This window comes from Anolis carolinensis, chromosome 5 (assembly GCF_035594765.1).
Source record: "Anolis carolinensis isolate JA03-04 chromosome 5, rAnoCar3.1.pri, whole genome shotgun sequence".
Classification (NCBI taxonomy): Eukaryota; Metazoa; Chordata; class Lepidosauria; order Squamata; family Dactyloidae; genus Anolis; species Anolis carolinensis.
Window position 1 is genome coordinate 139,013,828 of NC_085845.1, and position 27,999 is coordinate 139,041,826.

General features: G+C 38.7%; 1 protein-coding gene across 5 annotated transcripts in view; it reads left to right on the forward strand.

Moving 5' to 3' along the window:
* Nucleotides 1–27,999, forward strand: part of cttnbp2 (cortactin binding protein 2) — a 121,856-nt gene that overhangs the window by 52,298 nt on the left and 41,559 nt on the right. For 3 of the 5 annotated variants that reach the window (XR_010006687.1, XM_062982395.1, XM_062982397.1), the window contains exons 4-8: nucleotides 1,347–2,997; nucleotides 11,696–11,899; nucleotides 14,844–14,943; nucleotides 18,871–19,021; nucleotides 27,004–27,258. Coding sequence is in view for 4 of the 5 variants with exons in the window: in XM_062982395.1 (XP_062838465.1) it covers nucleotides 1,347–2,997; nucleotides 11,696–11,899; nucleotides 14,844–14,943; nucleotides 18,871–19,021; nucleotides 27,004–27,258 (2,361 nt within the window). In the remaining variant the exon portion in view is untranslated. Of the gene's footprint in view, nucleotides 1–1,346; nucleotides 2,998–11,695; nucleotides 11,900–14,843; nucleotides 14,944–18,870; nucleotides 19,022–27,003; nucleotides 27,259–27,999 lie in introns of those variants that run through there. The other 2 variants (XM_062982396.1, XM_062982398.1) reach the window with 2 other exon arrangements.

Here is a 27,999-nt window from a genome sequence, read left to right on the forward strand (position 1 = left end):
TGAAAACATTGACTACAAAAATGGCTTGGATTATCCAGAGGCTTGGATAAGTGAGGCTTGGATTAGTGAGACTCTACTGTAATCAATAAAAACCTTTGGAGGAGCTGTCCAGCATACTATATATTAGTTTCCTTCTGGGTTGGACAGAGGAGTCAAAATGCTATTGGTTAAGAGCAGACCACTCAGAAGTTACTAGCTTATAATGACTTTTATTTCTCTAGCAACTGAGATCAAATTTGAACCACTGACCTAGAACTGAAATGCTCCATATCCTGTTACCAATCCTCCAGGCCATCTGGCTCCCCAGATTACAGCGTACATGAAATATATTCACCACAAAGTATCTTCTTACAACTCCGAAATTAGTATGATTTAAGTATCTGGAGGAATGTAAAATCCTCCTGGACTCAGTAGTAATCATAGATACCAGGCTAGAACCATTTTATTTATTCAGTTGCTCAGATCAGCTTATTACCTAATGGTGCAACCTGATACAGATGTGAATACAGATACACACAGGAACAGAATGATTAGTAAAGGGGAAGAGGACACGTAGTCAGAATTAAGATAATGGATATTAAACATAAATTGTGTACAACTTTCCTTGTATTGGTTTGAGCATCATTGTGGTACCGTTGGGATTGACCTGCTTCTGGTAGTAAATATCAGTTGGGAGTTGCTCCACCCCACAACCCATTAGACCACATGTACTCCTCCTTCTCAATTCTGCCTGCACCGCTAGAAGCACAATTCAGTTTAAAAGCAATGCCAGGCTAGTATATGGGATCATTGGTTCTCCAGATATTTTGGAATACAACTCTGCAGCCAATGCCATTTCCTAATACAGATGAGAAGTAGTAGTCCACAACATTTGGAAAGCCATAGGTTCCTCATCACTGAAGGAAATAATCTCAGCTTAGGGATCATTGAAAATAATATATGGTATCTATCTGCTCCCAAGTCCAATTTTCCAACTATAGAAAATTCTAAGGAGGGAAATATAATAAACATGACTTCATTTTTTGGGAGACATGTCTGGAAAAAAGGTTCAAGAGAGAGAATCTGCCATGGGTTTTTCATGGCAGAATTTGTTCAGAGAGGGCTTGCCTTTTTTTTTCCTTTGTGGCTGAGGAAGTGTGACTTCTCCAAGATCACCAATGGCTTTCCATGGTTACGCAAGGATTTGAACCCTACTCTTCTAGTGTCCTAGTCCAGTACTTAAACCACTGTTCGGTGCTATCTTTCAATGCATACACACTGCACATAATAAGTAACATTACACGCCGCTGATTTCAGCTTGAGAGAATGCTACTATAATTAATGTTTTGTTCTACATTTCTTTCTAGTTGGAAATGGAGAAATGCCAGTTAGAAGCGCTTGAAATGGAGCACAAGAAGCTCTGTACTCGTCTTGAGGAGGAGCGTGGCAAGAATAAACACGTCGTATTGATGCTAGTGAAAGAATGTAAACAGTTGTCTAGCAGAATTATAGAGGAGGCCCAGAAGTTGGAAGACGTCATGGCCAAGTTTGAAGAGGAAAAGAAAAAAGCCAATGACCTGGAGGAATCCCTTGCAGTGGAGAAACAACGGAGCACACAAATGGAGGCCCAAATGGAGAAACAGCTTTCCGAGTTTGACACAGAAAGAGAACAGCTGCATGTCAGGCTGGGCAAGGAGGAAGCACACACCCATGAGCTCAAAGAAGAGAGGGAGAGAATGAGGAAAATGATTGAACAGCTGAAGAAGGAAAACGAGAGTAAGTCACACGTTTCGCTCCCACGTCGGAACAAAGACAGAGGTTCTGTTTCTGTCTCTGTTGGGACAGAGGGACCCACTTTGAGAACATTTGCTTGCCAGACGGATACGACATTAATAGATGTGGGAACAGAAACTGTTAGGAAGTTGCCTTTAACTGTACCTCTAAAGCCTTCAGCTATCAGTCCTTTGCTGTCTGGCCAGGCAAAGATGAATGTAAGCTCCAATGCAGGATTTGTAAAGCCAACCATTGACCGGCATTCTTCCTGTAGCGACCTGCTTCTGTCTCCTTCCACACACCTTCTGACTCAAAGTCAAAATAGAATTGAGGAGAATGGACCAAGTACATCTCCTGAGTTCACAAGCCTGCCTTCCCCTTTTCCAAACAATACTGCATCTTCTCCAGCGCCCGGCATACCACCCCAGACCTACTTGCAAGCTTCATCTATGCACCATCCGCAATCACCATCCACCAGTGCTACCGGGCATCAAGGTCTGAATCCACGAGTCCAAGCAGCTAGGTTTAGGTTTCAGACGAATGCTAACGATCAAGACCAAAATGGAAACACTACCCAAAGCCCTCCGTCGAGAGATGTGTCACCCACAAGTCGAGACAATCTAGTGGCCAAGCAGCTAGCGCGGAATACTGTTACCCAGGTCCTTTCAAGATTTACAAGCCCTCAGGGCACTGCGCCTGGACGGCCAGGAATGTCACAGTCAATGGACGCGGGCACTTATCCTCCCCCAGTTGGTAGAATGAGCTTAAAGACTCCCAGTGTGTCAAGGATTGATAGAGGAAACCCTCCGCCCATTCCACCCAAAAAACCAGGCCTGTCACAAACTCCTTCTCCACCACACCCACAGCTTAAAGTAATTATGGATAGTGGTCGCTCCCCCAATGTAGGTGCCAAAACTGAGGGCAAAACCCTAGTTTCACCTCCTTCCAGTTCACCTCAAGGAATCAGGGTTATAAATGAGGAGGCTATTTCTAAGTCCTCACCTCAGCTGCCACCAAAACCAACAATAGATATATCTGTGGCATCTGCAGGCTGTGCCATACCAGCCATGGCCACATCTCAGGTGGGTGCCTGGCCTTCCCAATCCCCTGGACTGAGCCAACCTGCATGTTCAGAAAGTTCCTTTGTCATTCCCACCACCATTGCCTGTAGCTCCTCCATAAACCCTAATAGTGCTTCATCCTGTAGACCATGTGATTCAGACAGCCTACTGGTAACAGCATCAGGTAATGGGATTGTTAATATACTCCTAAACTCTGTCCTTCTCAAAATCATCTCCTGTTCTTCTCCTTTGCAAAATATTTACTTCTCCCAGCTCCATGACTTTTTCTTTCTTAATTTTATTTTGCCATTTTCTTTCATTTTTTTCTTTTGCAAAGTTGAAACTTCTGTGTGCATTCTTTCTACATTTCAGGGGCATGGGAAATCCATCCTGTTTCATATATTCAGGATTTTTGAGTGGCCATAAATTAGTGTGTGTGTGTGTGTGTGTTTTAAAAATAATTCTTAAATTTTTCCGTATAAGATGGATAGTCTTAAACTTAGACTGAATCTACCTCAAGTCTAGTGCTGTGAATGTAGTCCGCCTTCCCAAAAACCTCTGTCTTTGCCAGATAAAGTAACTTCAGAGGCCAAGATTTTTCAGGTCAGAGGCTAGTTTTTTCCCCAACAGAAAAAAATGTGTGGTTCTCTTTTCCTTCTGTTTTAGTTAGTTTGTGGAAGGATTTAAGAAGACACTTTATCTCCCTTCCCAGTCTTCTGAGTCATTAATTCAAAGGTGGTTCTACACTATGGAATTAATACAGTTTAACACCACGTTAACTGCCATGACTCTAACTGCCATGACTCAGTGCTGTGCAATCTTGAGATTTATAGTTTGCTGAGACACCAGCACTTTTTGGCAGAGAAAGGTAAAGGCTTTGTAAAACGACAGCTCCCACGATTCCATAGCAGTTACAGTATTGTCAAACTATGTTAATTCTTTATAAACATTGCGAGTTTTTTAAGTATTGTAAGAAGTTTCTGTATAGGATGACTGGTGGACAGAGGCTGGTGAATTAGACTGCTGTGTTATTTTCCATTAAATTCTCAAGATGATTGCTTGGATTTTGGCTAAACTTTAAGGATGCTTTATATTTTATTATAGGGAGATTGCATAGCTTAATGGCAAAGCACATGCAAAATGTGTTAGGCATTCCAGAACTCCACAAACATTTTTTCATTCAAGCTGTTTGTTTTTTAAAAAAAAAAATCTGCTTCTTCTGGCTGATCTTCTTGGCCTTCCTTCCCCCACTTCTCCCCCAATTTTCTTTTCCAGGCAGAGCAGGAAAAGACTCCTGTCCCAAATCCTCAGGAGATATGACAGTCAGCAAATACAGTAATGTAACAATTATCTGATTCAGTATAAGAAAGCTTGCTACTTATTTTTATTAATCACCAGTTTCCAAGAAAGATGTAGGCTATGTTTAAATTCATAGCAAGAGCTGCTTAATTCTCTGGAGTAAAACAGGTGCATTAAGAGCCCCCAGGTGACAATATTCAGCATCAAGTAACAAATGTAAAGAATTTTTATTCTAATGCTTGATAGTGGCAGAATAGAATTGAAAATAATACATAAAGGAGTGTACTGATGAATGTACATTATCCTATAAGGAATAGGACTGTAATTATTATAAATTTCTTTTACCATCTCATTCCTGACGTTTCCATTTCTCCACATACGCTTTGTAAATTGTTTCTGGAGAAAAACTATTTTAGTTCTTACACCACAGGGTTTAGCTACTAAACTATTGAGTCTAGATTTTAGACAGTCTAGAAGAGAACAATATAATGATGAATGGACCAGTTATTAAAAATAATAGCAGGGTAATTTCCACAAAGCATTGTCATTATTTCAGTTGATAAGTCCTGAAAGTTCATTTCCAAACTGCTCATTGAAGCTCAGTTTGCATTTTTAACATTTCATTAAATGCCATGTACTAGTCAAGAAAAACAATCATTGCTGAAAAGAATCTTTGGGGTTTTTCGTGTGTGTGTGTGTGTGTCAGGAGCAACTTGAGAAACCACGTTGTCTCTGGTGTGAGAATTGACTGTCTGCAAGGACATTGCCCAGGGGACGCCTGGATGTTTTTGATGTTTTACCTTCCTTTGTGGGAGGCTTTTTTCATGTCCCCGCATGGAGCTGGGGCTGACAGAGGGAGTTTATCTGTGCTCTCCCCAGGTTGGATTCAAACCGGCAACCCTCAGGTCAGCAACCCAACCTTCAAGTCAGTAGTCCTCCTGGCACGAGGGTTTAACCCATTACACCATTGGGGGCTAATTAGAAGGCTGTTGATAAGTTTAGTTTGATTTGGATTGTGGTAGGGCTTTTAAAGCTTGATACTGGTGTTTATGTCCCAACTTTGTGTTATTACAATATATTCAAGGTAACTTTGAGTAGGCTTTGGCTTGATACAGCTAGTAGAGACTAAATTCCTAAATTCCTCTCTATCAATTAATAGTAAAATGGCTTATGTATTAACGGAGCCTTCTGTTTGGATAAGATGCATTGTGGTGCTTTGGACCTGGGAACTTACCAATGTTTCCAGGACCAAATTACATGTTCTCATTTCACAAAATACAAACTATTATGAAGAAGGCAAACAAAACCAAATTTCAAATACTCGGGAAGTTTCTATTTGGACTCACTTGCCAAAACATTTGCTTTTAAATCATTCTTACCCTTCATTGTCATCGTTTTAGGAGACACATTGCTCTACTTTAAGTAATTAAAGTGGAAATAAATCACTAGAATGCCTTTCTGTAGTTAGTCTAAATTAAAGTACAGTATAATACGATTTTCATGCTGTGTATATGGCTGTCACTAAGAGCAATTTCATACATACAATACTGCTATAGTCTGACGTTCTTTAAAAATTTAATTTTCTGTATTTTGCTTCATGGTCAATATGGCTACGTTATATATCTTTAAATAGTTGTGTGCCTCATTGCTCATACTTAACACCACAGTCACAGAGAGATAGTCACAAAGGTTCAAAATCTGCCTGTTACATTATTTATCTAGTTAATCTGACTGACAGCAGCTTCTCCTAAGAGTCTTTCTGAGACCCATCACCATTTGCCTATCACCTTTTCCATGGAAATATCAGCAACTGAACATGAAGCCTTCTGCATGGAAAGCATGTGCTTTATCATTGAGGTATCTAGTCCTTCCCATTCTCCCATGTGAACAAGAAGCAGAAGTTCAGATGACTTTGGAGTGAAGCAATTACGTATTTCAGCAGTTAAATAATACAGTTGGGATGTCTTTTGGCTTCCAAAAGTGCTACCAAGAGCACCACAATTATTCTGGTCCTATATAATTTATATCCTCATTCTGGTTGATGTACAAATTCAGCAAAGGGACAGTCATATGGAAGGAAGACAAGCCATTGCATAAGTGAACTGTCTTCGGGTATGATTTAATATCATTCCCATAAAGATTTTGACATACTTGTTGTTACAAAGCTAAAAATGCTATTTACATTTTAAGTTCTATACCCATTTAACATGGTTCTCTTCCCAAATGGCTTATTATAGAAAGTGCAGTGCAGTCTGTGCCAAAGTTGGAAGTCCCATATCAAATATTGCTAAACTCAGTACACCTTGTATTTATCTATAAAGCATCTACTTGAGTAGCCCAAAATGTGACTGATTAGACAACATGGCAGTTGATTCAATGATATTATGCTATTGTACTATCTGGTTTAAGCAAAGTTGTACTCATAGGGTTTTGTTTTTGTTTTGTTTTTTTGTGTCAGGAGCGACTTGAGAAACTGCAAGTCACTTCTGGAATGAGAGAATTGGCCGCCTGCAAGGACGTTGCCCAGGGGACGCCCAGATGTTTTGATGTTTACCATCCTTGTGGGAGGCTTCTCTCATGTCCCCACATGGAGCTGGAGCTGATAGAGGGAGCTCATCCACGCTCTCCCCGGGTGGGATTCGAACCTGGCAGCTTGTGATCTGGTAGCAGATGTGATCTCCTAGAATTAAAGTACATTAGCTGTGTCTGTACTCACTATGGCTGGCAAACCTGCCTATCTTATTGTCTACTATAGGGATGGTATTGGAAATACCCATGAACATCAGTGCAGGCATTGCTAGTGATGACCATTGACTATATTAGCTGTCTGGGATTCTTCCAACTTTATTTTTCTGTTACCTAGAAATTGGAATTGATGGGAAGCAGTGTAGATTATTTCATAGGTTGGAAAACTACTTTCTTAAGCTACACTTTGCGGAACCTTCCAGCCAACACACTGGCTGGGAAGTTTCTGAATGGCAATCGAAAAAAGTAATTATTCCAAATTCAGATGTGAATCCTGCATTTTTTACATATTTGTTATTAGTTTATTACACATAAAAAGGGAACTTAGCAGCTCATTTAAGACTGATTTATCTCAACATGAGTGTTCCTGGATTTCAGATGACTTATATGCTTGTATGTGTGTGTGTGTGTGGCATCAGAGTATGATAGGACAGAGATGATGCAAATTGTAAACCTGCTCAAAATTTTGTTAGTAAATTATGACCTGCATCTCAGTGACCTGCTGGCTGTGGACCATTTCTATGGAAGTTGGTTTGAAGGTGATAATTTGTTTTGTGATTCGGCTGGCTCTGAGCAATTGCATTTCCCATGCCCTTGGGATCAACTCTTTTGTTTTTCTTCTTTGGATTTACTCTTTTAAAAAAAAAAAAAAAAGAATCAGTTTTTAATCAATTTATGTTTTTAGTTGGTTCTTTGAGATATGTTTTCTCTTTTGTATGTGCTCTGTTTGTAAATTGAATGGGGTGCAGGAGAGGTTGGAAATGAACTCTGAAATTAACCATCTCCACAATCTGAAGCTGATGCCAGAAGCTGTTTTCCCCTCTGTTCCTTTCATCCTTCATCACTGCATGCCCAACACACTCTCCCAGATGCTTCATATTTGCTAACGTTTGCATATGAAACCACAAGACTTACTCATGTTTCCTAAATTTATTATGCAATTTCCTCAGTGAATCCAAATCTGTTTTGCTTCCATGTGAGATATTTTAAATCGATACTGATTCGGCATTATGCGTCAACACTGGAATTTGCATATTAAATATGCAACGGAACTATTATTGCTTCATTTTTGTTTGATGCTGTGTTTTGGAAAGCTTTCTCTTGCTCTTCCTGAAGGCTGCTTCACACGTTATTTCCTACATTGCTCTCATCTTCCCAATACATGTGCTTGTGTGGTTGTTGTGTGTAGTAATCTCCATGTGGGTTTCAGGGTCTTTCATGGGTTTGTTTTCCATACTAGGACTCTGCTAATTTGTAAAGTGGTTTATAGTGAAGAGAAAACGTAAGCTCTGCTAGGAATGCGAATGCAAATTTAATCATACCTGGATCTATCATAGTGTGGCATAAAGCCACTCAAGCTTTATTTGATATTATTAAAATAGTTGAAAACAAGAGCTTTAGTCTCAGAATGGCATTGTATATGTTTACAGCCATCACCAGAGTCTCCTCAACCACATACATCTGAACAACAGTAGCAAATAACATCCCATCATTTGATGAATGAAATTCCCAAATAAGTGCTAAATAAAATACTTATTGTTGGAAGCTCATCCCCTTTCCTTGCTGTGCTCCCTGATAAAGAGTATCCAAAATTGCAGAGGGTGGAGGATATTGGATCAAAAGATTCCTTTTATATGACTATGAATGACTAATTCCAGTTCAGTAAAATCCTTAATTAGGACTTTGATAGGATGTGACAATAGAATGATCCATCTGCCTTCCTACCATTCTTGCTTCTGGATCTAGCTGGTTTTCTTAAGAAAATGACTGTATAAACCAGGTTTGCTTCCACACTAACAATTTTCTCAGGAATTCTCCAGCCTTTCTTTGTTATGTCTCTTAAGCAGCATCCAACTGTTATCTTGTCAGTATTCCTAGGTTTCATATCACTTTAATTGACGTGATGCTGTCCTAAGAAGTACTGAGATTTGTAGTTTTTGAGGCCTTTAAGAAGATACCAACAGATCCAGAGAAGTAGCTGGGTCTTCAGAATACCTTGGGCAATATAGTTCAGGAGATTGGACTCAAGCTTCCGAGGAGACAATTCTAGGAATCCTCTTGAATGGGTCCATGACAGTTAAAATGGAATGAAACTCTGTCATGTGAATGGGAAGAATTGTTAAGGGCACCTGTGCCATTAATTAAATATCTTTCACTGCAATTGCTTTCTAATGAACAGAGGTGAAAAGCGATTAGGATGAAAATCCCATAAGTGCCTCTTGAATGGCTTTTCTTAATTTCTCTGTTATTGGTTTTTTTTCTGGTCGTAAATGAAAATCTATAATTGAAAGTCATTCTTGTGTTCCTATGAGTATATCGGAACTGAACTTGGGCAATTAAAAGAGGGACAAATGTGAGACAAATAAAGTGCTTTTCATCACTAATAATATATTAATATTCATCCAGAAGTAATAAAATCAGCTGAACATACAAGGAGAGCATTCCCTGAATATTACTGGAAACATTTTCCTTGTAAGCAAAGATTCTAGCAAAATCTAGGCCATAGATTAAAGGACATTGTTGGATCAAATGCTGTCATAACAATGCTGGCCTGGAGCGTTCATTTTAATTCATTTCGTCAACGGCTTATAAAAACAATTCCCCAATAATTCTTCAGGGAATTCTTTAGGGAATTATTGTGGAAGCAATCTGGGTTAAAATATAAATGTTTGTTTCTTTTTAAAGAAATGCCTATGTTTTCCTATTAGACGTAATGATTTTATATGAAATGCCTAAATTTAGAACAATGATGAATACCATTTTTACTTCATAAAGAAAGATCCAATTGAGATATCCCTACCATTTATGTGAGACTTTTACCCCTTCTACACCACCCTATAGCCCAGGATCTGATCCCAGATTATCTGCTTTAAACTAGATTATATGAGGACCCTCCCACACAGCCATATATCCCAGAATGTCAAGACAGAAAATCCCACAATATCTACCTTGAATTGGGGTTATCTGAGTCCACAATTCCATATATTCCAGTTCAAAGAGATAATGTGGGATTTTGTTCAGCTGTGTGGAAGGGACCCAAGTCTCCACTGTCAGATAATCTGAGATAAGCAGATAATTTGGGATCAGGTCCTGGAATATAGGGCAGTGTGGAAGGGGTCTTTAAGGCCTCAATTGGATGGAGTAAAAATAGAACCCATAATTGTTCTGAATTGTCCACCCCATCTTCTCTGGAAAGAGCCCAAAATTAGCATGGACAGATTAGGTGCAATATGGTATTGGCCAAGGAGGTAGGACTTTGGTGTTGCCAGTGAATGGCAAAGGTAAGTACATTCAAGGAGATAAGGGTATCTATCTTGTTACTTTACTGCCGCTATCTGCTCTTCTTGCCTCCTTCCCAATCTCCCCTCCCTGCAGAATTTTCTTCTCCTTCTTGCCCATTTTCACTTCCTTTATGCCTCATGTTGGTTCCTGCCCAGTTTGGACAAGGGATATTGTGGATGCCTTTACATAAGGCATGACCCTGCTATGTTTAATGAAATATTACAAGCATTCACTGATATTTCATTAAAAGCATGGCATTATGGAAAAGGCTCTTCGGCCTTCTCTTTAAGTGAAATAGATAAATAATAAATGATAACAGACAGGAGAACAATAGCTAAGTATGTGCTACATTGAAGAGGCTATGGAAAGTATAAATTACAACGCAAGTGTACAACTCTTGATGTATTAATTCATTGCCATTATAATATGAACAGTCAGTGTAAACTGATTATTACTTTTAAAGTAATAATTGCCTTTGGGATTCTTTTTTTTAATTTCAGTGGGCAACCCACAATTAATGCAGCATCTCTATTTTCACTCCTGTTTTCTATTTACTTTTGCAGCCTTTTGATCAAGGAAGAGTTCACAAAGTCTTCCGCACGCTATATAGCCGACTTCATGCCCTTAATAAACTCTCCTCTAAAGCTGCTAATGTCTGATACCTGGAATGTCTAACCAAGATAACTCCTTCTGATTTTTCTAAAGTTCTGCTCTGTCCGTTGCCTTTCTTACTGGATGACTTGGAAGCTTTTTGCCAGTAATTTGGATGTAATTTGCTAATTGCTGTTCTGAATCCCTTCCTGTAAAAACACAAGAGGAAAAGCCAGGCTGCCAAATTCAAATGATTGCGCAGTATTTTGGGCAGCCAAGGAAGCTGTAGGCAGGACAAGACTGGGTTTAAAATGCATTCTCAACTAAAATGTCTTATTTTGCATTGATTTGAAATATTCTTGAGACAACTATCCTGGCTGCAGTTTTTTAAAAAGGGAATTCATACTATGTAAAATTGACCATAATCCTCTTGGTAATTTTTTTCCAATTGTAAATCCAGAATAGATTTAAGATAGCTCAGTTTTGTAACAAATTCTGCAACCAAGAGTGGATTTACCTGTAGAATTAATTCAGTTTGACACTACTTTAACTACCATGGTTCAATGATGTGTAGTCTTAGGATTTGTAGCTTTGTTCCTTTGCAGAGAAGGCTAAAAACCTGGAAAACTACAACTGCTATGATTCCATAGCGTTGAACAAAGCCCATTAAAGTAATGTCAAACTGCATTAATTCTACAGTGTAGATGCAACCCAAGTGTTCTTTATTGTCTCTTAGTGTTTATCTACAACAGTAAATATCTAACAGAGCCTAGAACATCATAATTGTGTGTGACTTTTAATTATCTTTGGATTCAGGGTTAAAAATAACATTTGTCAGCTCTGTGTTCAGTTGTGCCGGGGCCTGAAATGACAGGGAGTTGAACATTGTTTAATAGCTTGCCGAGTGTGCCTCTTTAGCTTCTTCGTGTGTGTTCTCTCTAATTGATGTTGCTTTTAACTCACAGGCTGGTCTCCCTCCCTAACCCCTTTATTAATGAGCGGTGGTCCTGCCCCCCTGGGTGGCAGGCCCACCCTTCTTCACCAAGCTGCTGCCCAGGGAAATGTCACTTTATTGTCAATGCTGCTTAATGAAGAAGGTCTGGACATTAACGAATCCTGTGAAGATGGCTATTCTGCCTTGTATTCTGCTGCTATGAATGGACATACAGGTATGGGTTTTTTTCAAGTGGTTATTTCATTGGCTGTTAAGCTGTAGTAGTTAATGTGACCATACATGTATCTGCTCAGATGTCTCATTGATCTTACTCCAACTAAGCACATACAGAAAAGTATAAAAATAGTTTGCACTCAACTCAGCAGACCAAAATGGCAGGATCAAGTGGAAATGAGAGAGAGCAATTCTCCTCCCCAGTGCATTCCCTTGTGTTCTCCCAAAACTAGTTCTGGGAGACTACATGTACATCTGCACTGTTGAGTTAATGCTCAGTGCTATAGAATCATCAGTGATACAGTTTTGTGAAGCACCAGAACTATTTGACAAAGAAGGTTGAAGATCTTGTATAACATCTCCCATGCTTTCATCACATTGAGTCATGACAGTTAAAGTGGTTTCAGGCTGCATTAATGATTGCCCAGACCCAATTAACTGTTAGATTGAACTCAGCACTTTACCCCCAATCCTTGCCCTACAATCTATTTTTGCATAAGTCCATGCCCAGCCCCCTCCCTCTCTAATCTTGATATGCCACTATAGTTCTGGTTCTGATTGTTGAGATTGGTGTTGACTTATTTTTAATGATTTTTTCATACTTTATTGATTTAACAGTTTAATTAGCTTGTTTTCTGTTTATTTACATTTTTAAATGTCTTTATCTGGTTAACTCTGTTTTATTGGGCTTGGTCCTGCTTGTAAGCTGCCCCGACTCCCTTCGGGGAGATGGTGGCAGGATATAAAAATAAAGATATTATTATTATTATTATTATTATTATTATTATTATTATTATTATTATTACAGTGTAAACGTAGCCTTGGAAATTCCCTCATTTTAGGTGCTTCATTGACTGAATAGAGAAAGGAAATAAAATTTAGCTGCAGCTGTCAACAGACTGTTGGATTGACCCCAGAGTAAATGAATGAAATCTGTTTTATTCAAATAATGTTGATGATGTCTTTTGTGTGTACATGCAAAGCATGTTGGAAGGAAGTCAAAACAAACCTTCTAAAGCTGTTATCCTTTGGTCTGAAATGGAGTAGTTGCTGTTCTTTCTCCATAAGAAATAACCGAAGCAAGTTATGGTGAACACACAGCAATTTAATGAAGGACAACCGTAGGGGTCTTGTCGTTTGGGCTGCTATGACAGCAGGATGGATTTGTTCCCTAAATATTTATTTTATTTTAAAAATAGTATCTAGGGCACCTTTCAACCACGACTGTAAAACAAGCTTCAAATGCACAGTAGAACAAACAGCCCTACTGTTGAATTTCGACTTTTCCATTTGGTCCCAGGCACTGCTGCTATTGTCTCTGGGGGGAGAATTCAATGAGATTTATTTCCAGAAGAATGTGTATAGAAGTATGATCTTCATGAGACATGTATATGTATGGCAACCAAAAAGATTTTGTCAGTATTTGAGATAATCTCCCATCCCCAATCCTATCTCATTTGTAGCTTGCGAAAATTACATTTTGGACTAAATCTCCCAATGGCATTATTGGCTAGAAGTTTCAGAAAATCTGCTACTATTTCTGTTCCAGACTTTATAGAGGAGCTATTCAAGGTGCTGAACCCAACCCATTCGACTAAATCAGTATCTCAGATGGCTGGGGCAGGGGCGTGGCAATACCGCTCATGATTCCATAATATTGACCTTTGGAAGTTAAAGTGTTGTCAAATTGCATTAAGTTGTAGATCAGGGGTCCTCAAACTTTATTTAAAAGTTTACAGTTCCTCAGATTGTTTGGGGGGGGGGATTCCTATTCTCACTGCACATATCTTATTTGCAAAAAATATATGAAAGAACAATACAATATTGAAAAAGAAGAACAATGTTAACCAGCATAAACTTTCAATGGGAAGTGTGGGTCTCCTTTTGACTGATGGGATAGTCAGGTTAACTAGGATTCTTGTCGTTGTGTGTGACTCTAAATCTACAGTTTAGGGCGCGGGCTGGGTAAATGACCTTGTGGGGCTGTATCCAACCTGTGGGCCGTAGTTTGGGGACCCATGGTGTCAGTGCATCCTAAGTTAGTGACCAGCATATCCTATTGGGACAAATTTCAGAACCGGAATATTTCCCTGTTGCACATTTTTTCTGAGCAGTAGAAATTGCTGATATGAGCATGGAGTCATGGAGACTTCTACTTACATTCTCCTGGGAATAAATCCCATTGCATTATTTCCCCAGATTCAGTGCAGCAGCATTTCATCTATATTCTTCATTTTCCCCAGTATTGTGAGGGACTGGATTATAGAAGGCTTCCAAAATCTTCATCTTAAATCCTCCAGAATCTTGTCATAACCTACTGATGTATTATTCTGAAAATAACTGAGTATACATAACTGGTACAGGATTAGGGACTTAACAAAGTTACTTCTCCTGCCACCCCCAATCCAATGGAAACAAGATTCACCCATGTTTCAATCCGTGGCAGAATAGACCTCCTTCTCCTCTTTGTAGCTGATCTCCAGTAAAGTAGCTATAGTGTTGCAATCATCATCCTTAATCCTTAATTGATTCATATTTGTGATTACTAGTTAGTCATAATTTTGACACTGTTTCCATAAGTGTAACTTCTCCAAGCTACTTTACTGAGTATCAACAACATGGGGAGAAAGAGATCCATTCTGCCAATGACTGGAGTATAGGTGAAAGATGTTTCTGTCAGGTTTGGGATGTTAGAGCTGGAAAACTTAGTTATTTAATCTAAGTATACTTAACTAAGTAGCTGATAGAGGATTCTGGCCATTCAAGTTATATTTACTTGTTAAATAATTTTATTGTTAAACAGTATTCTAACATCTTCTAAACATGCGGCATCTCATATACTACTTTGCCTTTATTGGTTGCATGTTTTCTAAGGAATGCCATCTGGTCTTCAGGTTTTTATTTCTTCATTTTTAAATATGTCTTTTATGTTTCCCAATTTATAGATTGTGTAAGATTGCTGCTGACTTCAAAAGCACAAGTTGATCCTGTTGATAAAAATGGCTTTACACCCTTGTGTTCAGCAGTTGCTCAGGGACACTGCAAGTAAGTCATGTATCAAGTATCCCTTTTCCATGTGTAACTCTGTGTTCTTCTTAAGTATTTACAATTGGGGATGTATAAACAGAATCAATAATCTTATGAACTCTTCTTGTATCTAATATTTGTTATTGTGGGGTTTTTTTTTCTTAGAGAGATGAGATTTTGTTTTTTGTAAGCACACATCAATTTCTGTGACTGTTAAAGGTAAGTCATGCCTTTAACGGTGTCCCTTTTCATACATGTGCATAAAATCATTCTGCAATGTATACACGTCTCCAAATATGCGTTTCAATTTTTAAAATTTAATTTTAGATTTCATTTAGAAAGAATGTTCTTTCCTGTATCTTCTTTTTCTCAAGTGCATTTCTTCGCTGGATCTTTGAACTGATTTATGATCCAGTTTTTGCTGAAATCCTTATCTGGGATTTCTTTGAGCTCACAAATTAGGATTAAATGAAAAGCATGTGCTGCAATTGGCAGCTGATGGGGAGAACTGCCTTCATGGATATTTTGCTTTGATCCTTAAAATGGCTTGCCTGCAAAAAGCCCACTCAGTTGGAGTATAATAAGTCAAAGAACAAGGATGTTTCGTTTAACAGAGTGCCTGAGGAAATAGAATAAAAGCACAGGCAACTTTTGTCAGAGTTCAGTAATGACTGACAGAAGGAACACTTGAGAATTGTGAGATGCCATCTGGTCTCTAGTGAAAATACTTTGTGTATACTATACTATGTGATTGCTATATTTTCCCATGTTCAGATTGTGTTTTTGTGTAAGAAAATGTGGCTGCTGATTCAATGTGGCGACTATAGTTCACCAGGATTTGGTTGTATTTTTATACAATATAATGGGGTTGTATAATTAATTATCAAAGTTAGAGTTATCTGTGATGTACAGTATAACTTTCTATTTCTATATATGGTTGTAAAAGCCGGGCTTTAAAGAAAGCTGAAGAGAATTAATGTGGTATTGGAGGAGAATTCTACAGACATAATGGATTGCTAAATAGACAAATGAATAATTTCTTGAGTTAGTGAGGCCTGACTTCTTACTGGAAGTCAAGGTTTCACTGAGGCTGTCATATTTTGGATACATTATGGGCAGAGATGATTCACTGGAAAATACTATAATTACTTACTTACTTAGGTGATCCCTCATTGTCTGAGTATTATGGTCCTCCAAGTGTAGTGTCTTGGTGATGGGTACATAGGTGACTATGGAGTCCTATTCTTGACCTGCATGTTCTTCCACAGTGAGGACATCGAATTCCAGATGGAAGGCAGTCCTGGTCAGGGTTGGCTTGACGTGCCTTCCTCTTGGCACATTTCTCCCTTTCTCCCTCCATTCGTGCCTCTTCGAATTCCACTGCACTGCTGGTCACAGCTGACCTCCAGTTAGAGCGCTTAAGTGCCAGGGCTTCCCAGTACTCCGTGTCTATACCACAGTTTTTAAGGTTCACTTTAAACCCATCTTTAAATCTCTTTTCCTGTCCACCAACATCCCAGTGGAGTAGATGGCGTAGGAGCATCACTTCAATGCTGGTGGTCTTTGCTTCTTCCAGCATGCTGATATTTGTCCGCCTGACTTTCCAAAAGATTTGCAAGATTTTTCGGAGGCAACACTGGTGGAATTATTCCAGGAGTTGAGTGTGACATCTGTAGATCGTCCACATTTCACAGGCATATAACAGGGTTGGGAGGACAATAGCATTATAAACAAGCACCTTGGTATCTCTACGGATGTCCCGATCCTCAAACATTCCTTGCTTCATTCGGAAGAATGTTGCACTCACAAAGCTCTATAATATTCAGCAAAGCAGAAGGCAGTAGAAAAAAAAGATCATGCTACATGTAGATTGATTCAGTCAAGAAAGACATAACTTAAAACTGTAGTTTCTCCGGGTGTGTGCATACATGTTTATGTGTGGGCATGCAGGTGTTGGTGGGGGTGTTTCTCCCTCTGTCCTGCAAAAAGAATGCCAAACCATAAAAGCTTATTAGCATACATACCTCTCATATGAGTAGAAATGAATATAAATTCTCTCACTGCAGTTTTATAACAAGAACATTTGAAACTGAGTTTTCTATGAATAGAAACCATAACATGGGAAGACATTGATCACATACTGAAACCCAAGCAAGTTGACAGTTCTTTTTATTTGCTCCTTCTAACAGTTGTAGCAATAATTTGTTTGTGTATACCTCTTATCTTTCTAAAGACTAAACTGCGATCATGCACAGTGGAGTAAATAGGTCTGTTGTCATGAAAGGAAGTGCTTGTGTCTTCATAAATATCTGCTTAATGCTTTACCTTTCTTGCTAACTACACTTAGCACTCTATCATCTTTGTACAAAACAATGCAATGAAATAGAACTGATGCCCACTCTTTTCAGACAGTCTAGTATCTGTCTATCCATTTCAACCTTGAATAGTATGAATCTAAACTGCATTCAGACAGTGCTGCAGAGATTGGATTATGTCTGTGAGTGCATTCAGTCTGATGAATCCTATCTTCTGTAGATTCTATTGTCTCTTTTTTTTTGCTTGCTGTTTTGCTGTGCAGCTGGTACTGTTGCTGCCATAGCAATCTGGCATTCAAATCACAAATATGCTATTAGTATTGGCTAGAACTATGCATAGTTCAGGCAGGTGTGGTGCAGTTTTCCCACTGGGGCTGTCAATCAACCTGATACCTGACCTGTGACAACCCTGTTATTCTAGTTACCCATGACAGCCCTTCAGTAGAGACAGTCACTTGTCAGCTCTCAGCCCAGAGTTCAGTAGACAAGTTGTGAGGAGACTCAGAATTGATCTCACTGTCCTGGCATTTCAAAAGAAAGGGTACTTTTTGGAGTCTGAGTTTAAAAAGCACATAACATCAACAGAAAACTTGGGATCAGATACAGAAATAATGTGGAAAGAAGAAGGGTTGGTTCCTGCATTTTTTTTTTTTAAAAAAAGACGCATTCAACATGCTTTGGGAAACATTTTATTCAAAATCAAAATTAAACAAGTCGAACAAGGCTTGCATAAGAATAGATTGAACCTTATAGAAACCATGTGATAGTTCCTGCCAAAAGGCAACATTTTTAGCATATTCTAAATATCATTTATCTATTTATCTATGTAGGCATGGTCAAACATAAAATGTAATATCTGAAAACATTAACCGTTTTCCAGGGTTTCAGCTTGTGAGAAGAGCCTCCACAAACATAGAGACAATTCAGGCTATTCTGAAGGTGATGGAACTTATGCTTATTTAAATCATATTTGATGGCACGTGAATGTATCTGTTGGTATCATTACCACTCAGAGGCATAGCCATGTTAATCTAGATTTTATGCATCTGATGAAGTAGACTTAAGTCTACAAAAGCTTATGCTACCAACTTCTTCCTTTCAATTAGTCTCAAAGGTACTATAAGATTCCTTTGCACGTTTACTTACCAGTCTTGCAACTGTTGTTAAATATGTAACCCTCAGACATAAGTACTGTAGATAGTGTCCTGAAACCAGGATGAGAAGATCTGGTTTTAATAGTCCAGTACAAATCCTGGAATGAATGTAGGATGCTAAGGGTGCGTTTACACCATGAATGCAGTGTAACACTACTTTAACTGCCATAGCTTTATCATATGGAATAATAGGATTTGTAGTCTGAGAACCAACAGTCTTCACCAGAGACTTTGTATAGCAACACCTCTCACAATGCTATAGCACTGAATCATGGCAGTTAAAGTGGTGCCATATTGCATTAATTCTACAATGTAGATGCACCCTAATCTTCAGATTTTTTGATAAAAATGCTTTTCCCATTGGATATTTAAATATTTTTGAAGATGTTATAGGGGCTGAATGGAATTATGAAAGTTGGGTTTTTTTTCCAGGTCAGATGTTCTAATGTGTCTTTGGCCAATGTTTTTATCTCTAGATGTGCAGAATTATTAATCAAGTACCATGCTGACGTTAATCATGCTGCTGAAAGGGGAGAGACACCTCTCTTCTTGGCCTGTGGAAATGGAAATAATGAATGTGTCAAACTCTTGCTGGAAGCTGGAGCAGACAGAAGTGCAACAACCTGTGTAAGTTTGAAAGCCCATTTCTCGAAGTCAAACTTTGAGGAAAACAAAAGTGAGTCACTGTGAAATGGCTTCAGAAGGCATGTATTAATATCCTTAACTGCTGGACTGCTGTGTTTCAAAATGATTTCTTTGGAGGGCATTTATTAATAACCTTAATGGTTGTGCAGTATGAAATCTTTTGGTATTAATGAAAGGTTTCATTTTTATGTGGCTATGTGCAACCATAAAATACCTCCAATAACATTCAATTATTTATTTTCCTCTAGGATTTCTACAATAATTATCTTTCCTGTCATCCTGCTTTATAGAATTAATATATGAAGTGTCATTATCCACAGCTTGCTCCCATAAATTCCCATTTTTAATGATGCAACTTTTGGCAGAGATTTTTTTGTTTGTTATTAATGATATACTCTTGGTACCTTGCTTAAGAGACAAGACACTTTGGTTGGTTGGTTGGTTTGCTTGTTTGTTTTTGTTATTATTTAATATTTCCCAGAAAAATAGTCAAGGGGAACAGCCATCCTAAAGAAAGAGGTGCTGAAAGCATAAAAATTCTTCAGGTTAAAATGAATAAATAAATAAATAAATAAATAAGCACCTGCTTTGAAAGTTTCCAACCGCTAGCACGAAATCTGGCTAAACTACATCTTTGATTATGTCTGACCTGGTCTTACTAGAAGTTGAAAATTGCCAACATCTGAGGGACAGGTCCCCATCTCTATATTAGATAAAATCAGTCTTTCAAAATAGGGAAGGTTCTTCCTAATCTTTTAATAAAATTGGTGTTTCCATTGTATGCCTTCAAGTTATTTCTTCTCATGGGGTTTTCATGGCTGGATTTTTTTTCAGAGGAGACTTTCTATTACCCTCTTCTATGTCTGAGACAGAATGATTTACTTAAGATCATTCAATGGGTTTCTATGGCTGAAAAGAATATTCAAACTATGTTTGTTCCAGAATCCAACATTTGAACCTCTACACCACTTTGACAATCACTAGCATGCAATAAATAAATATGTGGACATTCAGATTATATTTCTGTAGCAATGGCTAACTGTTTTTTTTAAAAAAAAAATGAGTCCTGGATAATGAGAATAGAAGTTTCATTATGGCAAGTATAACAGCGACAGGCTTAATTTTCCTTGGATTGCCTTTACATCTTAGATAGTTAACTTTTGGCATATGTAGAGAGACAGTGTGATGTAGTGGTTTGAGAAAAGGGCTCAAATCCCACTTGTCCATGGAAAACCTCTAGGTGACCCATGGCAAGCCAACTTCTCTCAGTCTCAGAAAAAGGTGAAAATATGTTCCCTCTGAACAAATCTTGCTACGAAAACCCCATAATAGGTTTGCCTTAGTGTTGCCATACGTTGGAAACAATATGAAGCAACAAAGCACTGTGTATCTCTCATTTGAGTTTGTACCCCAGTGTTCAAATACTTTAGTATTTACTAAAAGTTTTTAAAACAAGAGATATTTTAAAAGAAAAGCTGCTAAAGTAATAGCTGAATATCAGGGAATAAATGCTTTAAGCACATTAAATAAACAGATAACATTCAAGCTCCATACACTGAAAAAATAGATCAGCAACAATGGTAAAAGCCATAGAACAGACATGAAAAGCTGGTTGGTAGATCAGACTCCATAATCAGGCTAGACTATTTTTCTAAGCCTGTTTTTTTTTTTCATGTTAGGAGTGACTTGCAAAATTGCAAGTCGCTTCTGGTGTGAGAGAATTGGCCATCTGCAAGGATGTTGCCCAGGGGACTCCTGGATGTTTTACCATCCTGTGAGAGGCTTCTCTCATGTCCCCGCATGGGAAGCTGAGCTGACAGACAGAAGCTTACCCTGCTCCCTGGATTCAAATCGCCAATCTTTCAATCAGCAGTCCTGCCGGCACAAAGCTTTAACCCATTGCGCCACCGGGTTCTCCTTTCTAAACTTGTGAACACAATACATTTAATCAAAATTAAGGGTGGGTTTTTTCTAGAAACCCAGAGGCCATTTTCCTACACTGGGGAAATACCTCAAAACCACTACAGTGAAATTGAAATCCCAATTCCACTATACCAAAAGTTGAGGATTTTATGTTTGAAAGGTGAATCAATACACCTGGAAATATCAAGTAGCGGCAAATCACCATTCATTTTTGGCAGTGGGATAAATCTTGGAAGTGTTTAGAGCCAGCAAAACAGCTCTAGAATAATATGAAATAAAGAGGTCTACAGCAATAGTAACAAGCAAAATTATTAATCAGTTACTCACATACTTCTTGCTAGGCAATGAACTTTTCTGTGGATTATTAGTCATTTTTAGAACCCAGAAATCCAAGCTATCTCTCTGTGTGAGTATGTTTTTTTACACAATTAAAATGTAATAGCATACTTAAAATATAATGGGAAAAGTTTGAAAGGCCAAGTAGTTGAAAAAAAAGCAAATAAGTATTTTAATTTGTTAGTTCTGCTGCCCCTTGTTCAGCTCTAACACATTCATGTTGATACGTGAGGCCGCACTGAGTCCCCCTTGGGGTTGAGAGGGGCGGGGTACAAATAGGGCAAATAAATAAATGTAACAAATATATTATCCTCCCAGAGAGAATTCCTGTGTTTTTAAAGAAATGGATTTCAGCCCAATAACATAACAGTAGTGGTTGTCAAACTTCTTACTATAAATAGAATTCTAACAGTTTGTGCATTTGCTGCATATCTTACACAAATCTTGGTGCAAAAAATTCTGGACTGACATGAGATACAAAATTACTCATAGAGGGACTAGCCATCGCCCCATGCAAAGTGAGCACATATCCTTATATGTATCCAACAGGGAATAGTTAAATCCTACACTCCATTATGATCTTCTATTATGTACATTCCCTTGAGGAACACCTGCCGCATTCTTAGAAACAATTAGAAGCCAAATTTACAGAAGACCTTGACTTCTGTTAGAGTTACATTGAGGAGTGTATAAGACAGAGCTTCTTCTGTACCTTTAGCTCAAGTATGGAATTCCTTCCCAAGGAAAATCAGGTTGGCTCCAAGCCTATTGGCCATATGACAGGCAGTCAAAACTGACCTTTAAATTGATTTTTAAAAAGCTTTTTTGTGTTTGTGTTTTAGTTTAATAGTAGATATAAAAATAGCATTATGGCCTGCTGTGATTTTATACTCTATATAAGGACCCTTTTGATAAAGATAGAATGAGTGGACAGATTTTTCAGGTTGCCACAGGCTGTATTCATTAAATGTGTGTTACATTGAATTAAAATTATGCATGATATTTTCAGTTAGAACATTGCCATTGTCCTTGGGCTTAAATTTCCAAGGTGTCCTTCAGCATTGAATACATTTGCTTGGGACTGAGGAGTTTATCACATGAGGCAGGCAATTACAGCAGAACAACAATGTCTTTGCCTTGGACTTATCACATGACATTGTTCCTGACTCTCTCGTGATGAGAGAGACCTTTGGAATGTATTTCTTTTACAAAAGGAGGTCACTAATGGATTATTCGTGTTTGTAAAAAAACTCTTTCCAGGTTGTTTCCCACCGGGAGATCCCAAGAACAGCATGTGATAAGTTGAAAGCAAAAGCATTTTCCTCCTGTAATTGTGGTATGCCAGCCTCGTGTGATAAGTGCCTGAGTGAATCTATTGAATCACATCTATTCTTGGAATGCTACTGCAATCTTTTTCTTACATAATCCAAAGTTGTTCACCAAGGAATATTGTGGAATCTCTGTAGAGTTATCACCACAGCAGAAAGCAGAACAAGAGTGAACTGGAAATAAAAATAGTAAACAGGGAAGAGAATAGGCTCAGTATTGGAGGTGGAGAATGTAAGGTCCCTGAGATGATGGTTGTTCATTTCCATCAGCCCTAGCCAATCTAAGCCTGGTGGGAGGGTACAGTCCAACAATGTCTGGAGGGCCACACGTTTATCATTTCAGCTCTATGATAAAGACTTTAGAGTTCCCAATTCAACTGCATAAAACTGAAAACCTTAACTTTACAAATACAACCGTCATCAGAGTTCTCACATGTGTATATTTTGCGAAATATCACATTCAGAAACACTTTAGAAATATGCCCTCCATTCTACATAGAATTTAGTGAACAAAGATTCCTAATCTCATCTCTCTTTCACAAGAGGGATTTGATTGTTTTGGAAGTGATATCTCAGACCTGCGCAACATGTGGCTCCAGGCTGTTCACAGCGCACCAGCCATGTATTACAAGCTGCCAAGTGCTTGATAAACCTTATGTCTGTGTGATCCCAGGTGGGCTACAAAAGCAGGTCTTTTTCATGTCTTTTTCATGTAGCTGGTAAACTAAACTATGGTGTATAGCCTGGAGGTTCTGTGTTGTGTAAATACTTAGTATTGAAAGCATTATAGACTCTATAATGCAGAAAAGTTTTAGTGTGCTTGAATTTTTGCTTTCTGGCACAGTGGGAGACAAAAAATATTCTTAATAATAACTTTATTTTTTATTATATTCTTAGTTTCTTAAAGACCCTTGTACCACTTTGACAAGACAGTTCAACAGCTGAGATCTATATAGCAGACTGACAGAACCAAAGTTTTTACAATTGTACTTATGTAATTTGATCAGAGAGCAAATCCTGTTTCTCTTCTCTGATTCTTGCTTATGTCTGCAATATCAACAAGGGGGGTGTCCACTGCAGTTCTGTCCCTCCATCCACTGATTGGCTGCTGGGATATGATCAGATATGGCCATCCTGCCTTTGTTCATTCAGAGAAGAAAAATACCCCCTTACAATAAGACTGCACTGCATATATGCATAAATGCAAATACAGGAAAAAAAATCCTAAACAGTTCTGGTCCCAAGCATTTCAGATAAGGGATACTTTACCTTCCTCCCATGATCTCCGGAAAATTACATACACTTGGTGGCATACCCAAGGGTTACACAGATGCATATCACCAATAAGATCCTAGCCAGTATGTGCCTATTCCGAAGTACAGTAAATCTCATTGACTTCAGCCAGGTTTCATCCCACATAATTTGATATATAGTTCTTAAAACTTCACTCTTATTCAGACTTACTTGAGAGTAAATCTTACTGAAAACAATTACATTCGCTTCCAAGAAAACATTTATAGAATTGCAGTCCAATAAACCTGCATTAAATTAACTATGGGTGAGTAGCTCAGGTTTGAGCTATTGATCAATAAGTGCTAAATTGGAAAACCCATGGGAAGCGTGTTTTTTAACAGCCATGACTCAGAGCGCATTCTTCCAAAATGCTGATTCAAGTGCATGCAATGTATTTTGTAGCAATATTGCTTCATTTATTAAAGGTCTTTTATGGCTTTGCACTGAAATAATCCAGTTGTCAAAGACAGAACGCTCCAAGTAGAATACAACACAGTTTATTGAGGTTACAGAACTAAAAATTGCCCGTAGGAAACAAAGGACTAGGCAAACACTTGTCTTCAGTGTGAAAAGTAACAAAAATAACTTCGTTTGAGTCTAGATAGTTCAAAAGAATAAACCGGATTAAACAGAAGTTTAATCCGGATTAAAACAAAGGTGCTTACTTCAGCCTGGCAATTAAACAAACAAAAACTGGTTAACAAAAGGTCAAAATGAACACAAAACCCAGCAAAATGAACACAAAACCCCTCTGCTACTCAAGAGCTACAGAAGTAACTCGGGCTGTTGCTCCTCCGTGCAACGGGCGAAAACCAGGTCCAGGCACTTCAATCAGGGTAACGACGGTCAGCGGGGTCCCAATCCGGTCCGAGGTCGAAAGCCAAATGCAGACGTCTAGGTTCCACAAGTTCCACCGATAGCCACAGAAGGGTTAGTCCAGAGTCGTAGTCAGTCAGTCAGTCCAGCGTCAATCCAGAATTGGCAATAATGTCCGTCAAAAAGACGACGGAGGTCCAAGCTATCAAGATTAAACACAAGTTGCACAGGAAAAGCCCACACAGTTCCTCCCGCCGTCTATGCCCAGTGTCCTTGGTAACTTACGTATTCAGCAAACGAATCACACCCGTCTTCAGGAAGTTCCCCAACAAGAGCCCAAGCGTTCGTCCAGATTACCTTGCCCAACGCAATTAGCCATTGATTCTAAACCCCATTTTATGCCAGTTCATAACTCCTCATCGCTGTCAGCTGCTATCCTAATTCCAGGTGCCTCCTCATCATCATCCTCATCAGAACTAACACACCTTTGACTACGCCCCACAGCATCCCCAGCTGTGGATCCCGTTCCATCCCTCCAGCCCATCCACGGGTCCGATCCTGCAACCCGCCAGTCGCCTCCCATGCTATCATTACCAGGAACACCCAAATCCTCCCTCACACGAGTCCATTCCATGTCATCCTCCTCTGAGCTAACCACCTCTTCCTCCATTCCCTCGGTAAAACCCTCGAAAGAGTCTTCGTCAGTTGATTCTGCAAATAAGTCCCGGAGCCGCTTCCTTTCACGCTCCTCAAAAGAGTCTGACTCTCGAGGAGTCTTACGACCTCGTCTCCTAGTATCGGAGCCAGAAGGCTCAACCATAACACCAGTTCTATTCTTTTCACCCACACTCATTTCCCAACTTGCTGGTTAGCTTAAGCAGTTGCCCTCTTTTTTGTAATATCCTTGCTCTGCCTTATTATTATTCCCCTGTAAGGTGATGCTAGGTCTCATAACAGACAGCAACTCAATTTGCGTAAGCAAGATTTCATATTTCATCATAACCTTCATAGATTTACATCTATTATTAGGTAGAGCAGTGTTTCGTAACCTGTGGGTCCCCAGGTGTTTTGACCTACAACTCCCTGAAATTCCAGCCAGTTTACTAGCTGTTAGGATTTCTGGGAGTTGAAGGCCAAAACATCTGGGAGCCTACAGGTTGAGAACCATTGAGGTAGAGTAAAACAAGTACACTTGATAACTAATTTGTGATTTCATAGGGCATCAAATGTTAGCTAATTATTATTATTATTATTATTATTATTATTATTATTATTATTATTATTATTATTAATATCATTATCATTCCTACCAGTGACTGAAGGAGGTACTTTTCAAAATTCAACTAGCTTTAAATAGGATTTATTTTGACAGCTGTGCTACTGTTGCTCCACACTAGTCAAAAGCCATGAGATACGGCAGGAAATTTAACTGTACTTACCAGAATTTTTTTTTATCCATATGTTCTTTTTCTTCCAATATGTTTCTATGAATTTCGAATACTAATCACACCTTTTTTAAAAAAAGAATAATTTTTGGACTATAGCTCTAAGCCACCATAAGCAATGTTCATGCTCCTTCTGAGAGCTGTAGTAACTTTTCTAAATTCTGTGACTGAGAAACAAGTCTAATACTTAACCTGTTTCCCAGTCACAGAATTTGGAAAACAAGTAGAATATTAGACCCTGTTGCTTTAAAAAAAAAGGACATAGGAAAATAAGGCACAACTTAGAATTTGTCATAAAGATGAAGGCAGAAACCTGCCCAGTCAGCTGAAACATAATGTTAATTGGGAGTGGGGAATAGCAATACAGAAAGATATAAGTTTAGATGCTTGCTGTTTAAAATAAATACATCCAAAGAAAATTAAAATTTGAAAATGATATTCCAGAGCAGCTGCATTCACTTTGTTATGCTAATGTATGGAAAGATTTAACAATGTTTAGAATCAAAGAGATCAAGTGTGCCCATATAAAGCAGTACAGCATTGCTCATAACAAGATCAGACACCTGACAAGGATCCAGGCTGATGGTCACATCAGTCTTCTATTTCAGGCAGTATCTGTGATTTGGTTTCATGCAGCTAAAAATCAAGGAGTGATTTTTCTTGTTTTACTCACATTTCTAGACCCTATCACTCCAAAAGCAGTAGTTTATTCATTATTTCCATCTCTTGCCTTTCTTCCAATGTGTGCACATGGCTATCCTTCTCCACTGTCACAACAGCTGGGCTTGTTTGATTCCTTTTGAAAATATTTCCATCTCTGTAGGATGGCTGGACACCATTTCACGCTGCTGTGGATGCTGATAATGTGGACTGCTTAAGATATCTCATGTGCTGTGGGAAGCCAGAATTTGGAAATGTCACGAGTGATGGAGAGGCTAATTCTTGCATCTTTGACATGGAGTGTGATGGAGACAGCTTTAACCACAAAGCAAGGGCCATGGTTTCTGCAGATCTCATCAACCATGCTGACAAAGAGGGCTGGACTGCAGCCCACATAGCAGCCTCAAAAGGTTTTAAGGTCAGTCTGTCTGTTAAATTGTTTTAACACAACATGGGCTCAAGATTAAGCATGGTTACACAGCACTGGGGATGGGAAGAGAAAGAAACAGAGATTCAAGACTAATACATTCATAAAGGGCTTTATAAAACAATATTCTTTTCTACTAAAGAAACTTATGCAAACATGAAGGTTCTAAAAATCCTTTATTTATTCTACTGTATCTGTAATAAAACCTGAGATCATTCATTTGTCAGAAATTATTTTCCATAGGAATTATGAACAACCTGTGACAGTGCTTTTTTTATGGTTCACCTTCAAAATTCAAGAACAGAGGTCATAAATTACTTTTAATACTCTTGCAGCCCATATGTTGAAACTTGTCACCACAAACTGATCACCTGACATTGCAAGTGACCAGTTTATGGTAGTAGCACATAAGCATAAGCTCCATCAGGGCTTCTGGTGGTAATGTGTAATGTTCATGTGATATAGAACATTCAGCGCAGCATGGAGCCTAAGCACAAGAAAGAGCATTGTGGCAGAACCTATGCTCCAAGGTGAACATGTAGATTGAGAACTGGGTGCTATTTTTATGTGTGTGTTAGGAGCGACTTGAGAAACTGCAATTTGCTTCTGGTGTGAGAGATTTGGCCATCTGCAAGGGGGTTGCCCAGGGGATGCCTGGATTTTTTTAATGTTTTATCATCCTTGTGGGAAGCTTCCCTCATGTCCCCGCATGGGGAGCTGAAGCTGACAGAG